General features: G+C 40.9%; 2 protein-coding genes across 2 annotated transcripts; one reads left to right on the top strand and one right to left on the bottom strand.

Moving 5' to 3' along the window:
• Window positions 1-312: 312 nt before the first annotated feature.
• On the bottom strand, window positions 313-1185 carry CBG17453 (the record flags this gene model as incomplete). Its single annotated transcript, XM_045243574.1, has 4 exons — window positions 313-503; window positions 629-716; window positions 777-1110; window positions 1166-1185. The coding sequence occupies 4 exons, from the start codon at window positions 1183-1185 to the stop codon at window positions 313-315; spliced, it is 633 nt and encodes a 210-aa protein (XP_045096218.1).
• Window positions 1186-1836: 651 nt separating this feature from the next.
• CBG17454 lies at window positions 1837-5812 on the top strand (the record flags this gene model as incomplete). Its single annotated transcript, XM_045243573.1, has 6 exons — window positions 1837-4317; window positions 4423-4611; window positions 4669-4750; window positions 5025-5207; window positions 5262-5357; window positions 5631-5812. The coding sequence occupies 6 exons, from the start codon at window positions 1837-1839 to the stop codon at window positions 5810-5812; spliced, it is 3213 nt and encodes a 1070-aa protein (XP_045096217.1).
• Between the last annotated feature and the right edge of the window lie 130 nt (window positions 5813-5942).

Here is a 5942-nt window from a genome sequence, read left to right as displayed (position 1 = left end):
AAACAATTTTTATGCAAAATAAATAGGAAAATGAGGATTCAGACTCCTTAAAACCATGTCAAAAATGAATTTTTAGGTCATGAACTGGATTTTAATTTTTAAGTCATGACCTAGATTTCAATTTTTAGGTCATGACCTAGATTTCAGATTTTTAGGTCATTTTGTGATTTTCAATAACCTTTTTGTTTTTTTTAAATAATAATAACACTGACTTTCATTATTTTCTGCTGATTATTTTCTGAAATTATTAATTTGGTCATTTTTAACAAACAGCTTTTGTTAAAACAATGGATTAAATCGATAAAAAATCAATTAATAGAAATGGCCTTCCAAATCTTTCTTCGTTTTGATATCAGACATGCACTTTTTCTTGAGCTTATTCAATTTGTGCTCGATGGCAAGATTGAATTTGAGTTTCATCGATTTTTCGGATTTCTCCATCAGAAACTCATCGCATTTGGTCAACATCGAATTGGATCCGAACTTGGCAGACAGCTCGAGAACTCCATTTATTGATTTTTCCGAAAACATTTTTCGAAATTTAAAAAATTCAGCTTTAAAATACTATCAATTTCTTTTTCGCCTTTGAGAGTTTCTAGAAAAATCTTAAATTTGTTTGGATTTTCACAATCCTCAACTTCGATTTCTGATTTTCCCCAGTCATCGGAACTTTTGAAGAATAGAGTGTTGAAATAAGTGCAGTTATCGGCAAGGAGCTGGAAATAAAAGTGGGCGGAGCTTGGGGAAAAAATATTCAAAAAAATTAATAATTTTACCTTTTTATCAACTTTGAATTGTTTCTTTCCGACAACCAAGACTGCAGAATTGTCCTGAGACGCTATTGAATGGTCTAATCCTTCGTTTTTATTGATTTTGACACGAAACTCGACTTTCAGCTTCTTATTGATAACGTATCTTTTATATTGATTCCAATCGGTCATGAACCATACAAAGTTTTGACCTGCATCGAACCGAAATGATGCTTTAACTCCGGAACTCTTCGTTCGTTTTCCCACGAATTTCATTTCGTAATCCGCATCGACCAGCCGGCGGTTCGTTTTCCAGTTCACAGAACAGATAAATATCAGTGTAATTTCGCTTTTGATACGCCTCAATGTGCCTGGATTTTAGGATTTTATTGAAAAAATTGATTTTTTAGGTTTACCAGGGAATGTTATATCTCATTTCTGTCGGATCTGAATCATCTCCCATCCAACGAGCGTTATCGAAGACATGTCTGATCACAAACTCTTTTTCTTTCGGAAATTATAGAAATTTCTTGATGTGATGATTTACAAGTTTATTTCACAGCAAAAAGAGCAAAAAAATGCCGCATTTAGCAATTTTTCATGCTATTTTCCGGAAAACTCTCATTACCGACTGACATTCAGAGCGATAATTCTATGAATTTACCGCTTTGATATTGCTGAAAAATCGGTGGAAAATTAGTTGAAAAATATCAAAACTACAGTAATCAATTCAAATCAAAGTAGCATGTGACGAATGCTTTCAATGATTTTGTCGCGAAGAAAAGGTTTTTATGGTTTTTTAAAGAAAAATTCGAAAAATATCATCGATAAATAAGCGAGTGAGGTTTTGTTTGTTTTCTCTGGGATTAGCTGGTGTTCTCTAAATAGGCCAATTTCTGTTGTTGTTTTGTTGATCGCGTTTAAAGGTACAGACCTTTGAGCGCTCCGGGGATTCCACCACGAAAGAGGGGAGAGAGGGGGAAGCGCCGCCCATCGGGCCTCCAGTCTACGTGTGTGTTAAGTAGTGGTGCGTGAGTCGTTTTCGTAGCGATTTTTGTGTCAAGTTTGTGCGAAATTGGATCAAAAGATGATCGAGGATTCTGGAGAAAGGCCTGCGCAGGATCCAAACGAGTTCGCTGTGGATAGTTTTGCTACCAAGGTAGCTGAAAGCGTAGAGAGCAAGCTGTTCGGGATTAATCTCCTGTCACGGATGCAAGGATTCCAGGAGGAGAAGGCGCCAACGTTGAAGCAAAAAGGATATCAATATCAGGCGGATTTCAACGTACAAGTCATCAACATGTTAGCGGAAGCTAAGAGGAAAGGAAGTTTCGAGGAAGCGATTGACAAGGCTTCAGCGATGCTCCGGAAACGAAATCAGGAGATTGTGTTGCTAGACAGAAATCCAGCAGCTCTCAAACAGGTCGAAAGTATGCGTGCAATTTCGGAATTGACGGGAACATCGGATTCAAGTGACACGAAGCTTTTGGCTTGGCGTCGATTCTCGCTAGAGAAGAACCGAGTGCTTCGAGAAGACCAGGCCCATCGAGGCAGTTGTTTCGATATTCGGACTTCGGGGGACGGCGCCCTGAAGTCCGGCAATTCGCAGCCCATCAACACCATTACCAGCCAAGACCCTTCCGAAGAATGCACGAAGCAGACGGTTTGGGAGCTCATCCTACAAAACGAGCGGTTATCCACTGTTACAATTGTGGAGAAGGAGGACATTACGCCAATCAATGTGCGAAACCAAGGTATGGTTAATCCAAATTTAACGTCTAGTAAAGCCAAATTTTGGGCTAGTATTCCAGTTACTCCGTGGATTTTAGAAGTAGTAGAAAGAGGTTTTGAGATTATATTAATTGAGAATTTTAAATTACCACATCCTCTGGGGATAAGAAGAATGTCGAACAGATTGTTAGATTTCGTTCATGAAGAAGTGGGGAAATTATTGGAAGCAGGAGTAGTGGTGGAAACAATCAATCCGATAGTATGTAGTCCACTTCAAGTAGCGGATAATGGGAAGAAGTTAAGATTGATTCTAGACTTAACAGCGCTAAACAAGGGAATTGAGACACCTAGGTTTCGATTAGAAGATTGGAGAGCGGTATGGTCATTCCTAGAAAAAGCGAATTATGCTGCGACTTTCGATTTTAAGAGTGGGTATCATCACATCAAAATCGCCGATCCCTCTTCTGACCTTTTAGCTTTTTCACTGTCAGATCCCCCACTAGCTCCTTTTTATAAGTTTACAGCACTGCCGTTTGGGCTGAGCTCAGCTCCATGGCTTTTTACCAAGGTTTTTAGGCCTTTAGTGGGCAGATGGAGAGAAAAGGGGGTAAAAATTTTCCTATATATTGATGACGGGTTAATATTAGCGAAGACGAGGGAAGAAGCGGTAGAAGCGGTGAGATTAGTAAGAGAGGGGCTGGCAGCAGCAGGTGTAACAGTAGAAGAAGAAAAATCGTTCTGGACACCGAGTGAACAGTTTACTTGGTTAGGTATTAAATGTGACCTGGTCACTAAGTCAATCAGATTGACAGAATCTAGAGAAGTTTCCCTGGGAAATCAGTTAGATAAGATGAAAAAGAGCAAAGCGCCAACGATCCTGGATCGTCAAAAGTTATGCGGTTTCATTTCTTCAATGTCTATTGTTGCAGAATGTGAGTCAGTGCAGCGGCAACGACATCTGGCGGCCACAGTGGCGAGGGTGACTTCCGGCAACCCAAAAAAGCAACACCTTCAAGTGTCAATGTCTCAGAGTGAGTTGTTTGAAGTTGAATTCTGGGAGAGAAAGCTAAAGAAGGGAGACTTAGTGAGAAATATAAACGAAGAACAATTTGATCCTACTTGGTACCTATACACTGATGCTTCAGCAGAAGGAATGGGAGCAGTTCTTAAAAATAGCAGAAAAGAGACAGTTTGGCAAGCGTCAGAGATAGGTGATGTGAGTTTCCGAAAGGAATCTAGCGCTTTGAGAGAGCTGAGGGCGGTGGAGTTCGCGACAAGAACACTGAGAGAGCAGATAAGAGGCGCGATTTCTATACACTCGGATAGTCAGGCGGCAGTGTCAGTACTGAAGAAAGGTTCGATGAAACTAGAGTTGCATAAGGTAGCGGAGAGAGTATGGGACAGTGTAGAGCAAATTGGGCCGGCAAGGTTCTTGTGGATTCCCCGCGAGGAAAACACAGAAGCTGATGCAGCAAGCAGAGAGTTTGATACAGATGACTGGGGAGTACAAAACTGGGCGTTTGAATGGGCCCAGAAGAGATGGGGTCACGTAAAATGCGATCTGTTCGCTTCAGAGAGAAATGCTAAACACAGTGTTTACTTTTCCAGATATCCCGAGCCCACCTCCAGCGGAACCGACGCTTTTGACCATTTCACGTGTGCAGCAAAGTCCCTTACTTGGTGGGTACCTCCGCCTGTTTTGGTGCCAAAATTGATTCAAGTAGCTAGAAGGAATAGGTGCAGGGGAATTTTAGCGACACCGTTGTGGAAGACACACCCGTCCTATTTAGCTTTGGTTGACCAGAACGGAAATTTCATTAGAGAAATAAGAGACCTTAGAGTTTTTTAAATTAATACGCGTATTATAGTCCCAGGCGTAGGATCTAGTAAAGGGGAATCATGAATTCAGAGTTTTGTAGATCACAATTCTTAATAGCATTAATAGACTTTTCCCACTGAACCCCAAGGCTTTTCTGGTTCTAGCATTCTACACACCATATCCATCATAAATAAACCTGTATCATCCATAATTTTCGTTTGTAGTCTTATATTTCAGCGTAGGACTAGAGAAAACAATTTCTCCATGACACGCAGTGGAGAGGAGAATTGTTTGTTTTCTCTGGGATTAGCTGGTGTTCTCTAAATAGGCCAATTTCTGTTGTTGTTTTGTTGATCGTGTTTAAAGGTACAGACCTTTGCGCGCTCCGGGGATCCCGCCACGAAAGAGGGGAGAGAGGGGGAAGCGCCGCCCATCGGGCCTCCAGTCTACGTGTGTGTTACGTCCCGCCCGCCCAGTCCCCACATTACGATTATTCCTTATTCCTTATTCCTGATTTTTAAATTTCATTCCTTCTTCCTTATACCTTATTCCGGATTTTCAAAATTTTTATTCCGCCCATGTCTGCTATGCATGACTCACGGTTGTGTTCTCTTTCGTGATTATCTTCTAGTAGTCGTTCGGTCACAACCCATGTGTTTGGGAATTCGTTAATTAATTGTTGAAAACCTATGAGAGTATCGGAAAGTATTATTTGTCGGTTTTTTCAGCAAGAGAGCGAATGACACGTCTTCGACACCTAGGAAAAGCTCTACGGAAGAGCTCAGGAGTAGTGGCAGAGAAGACAATGGCAGAGAACAGTGGCAATGAAGCAAAGAAAAGGCCGAAACTGCGAAAAAGAGAAAGAGCCCTGCTCATTAAGAAATTTTACCAACGACACCTAAAAAGAAAAGGTGAGAAATTATCAAGCTTAGAACAGCAGCCGTTAACATAAATTCGAATTACAGTTCTCGAACAACGTCGAATTCGAAATGAGGAACCGCTCGGGACGTCTTCATTCACCATAACTATGATGGTCAGGAGGCAGATGGAGAACAACCCGCGCAAGCAATATCGGTCACTGAGCCAGAGGCAAAGCTTGAAAACGTGGAGAACGGCAGAGTGATTAAGGCTTCAAACACTACTCTAGAGGCAAAAGATACGAATGTGGAAATGGCAGAGATACATGCGGAGAGGCATAGTAAGTGTTTCTTATGATGTCCCCAACGTAGCACATCTTATGACAAAAAAAAGTCAGTATACCTGACGAACGTGTTACAATACAGACTGTTTTTGCCATATGAAATCGATATAAAACTTCATATTTCCACATTCAGATTCACGGATGCTCGAATCAGTATGGTCAGAGAAACTAGAGCGCAGCGATTCATCGAACACTGATGAGTTGCCGATGAAGCCAACAAATGCGGATGCAGTGACAGCAAATCAGATCGGTGCACAGTTCCCGACGGAATGGAAAACCGAAAAAATTTTTAAAGGGGGGGGAACTCTCGGTTAATTTTTTTTTATTGCATCAAAATGTGTTAAAATTTATCTATTTTCAGAATATTATTGCGAAAAAATTCGAAAAAAATCCGAAATTCCCAAAAAACGCCGTTGAAAAGGAAAAAAATTCAAAAAAATGTGCC

Source organism: Caenorhabditis briggsae, assembly GCF_000004555.2.
Source record: "Caenorhabditis briggsae complete genome, chrIII, whole genome shotgun sequence".
NCBI classification, from domain to species: domain Eukaryota; kingdom Metazoa; phylum Nematoda; class Chromadorea; order Rhabditida; family Rhabditidae; genus Caenorhabditis; species Caenorhabditis briggsae.
Note: the sequence above shows the minus strand (reverse complement) of the source record. Positions and strands in the feature narration are given on the sequence as shown.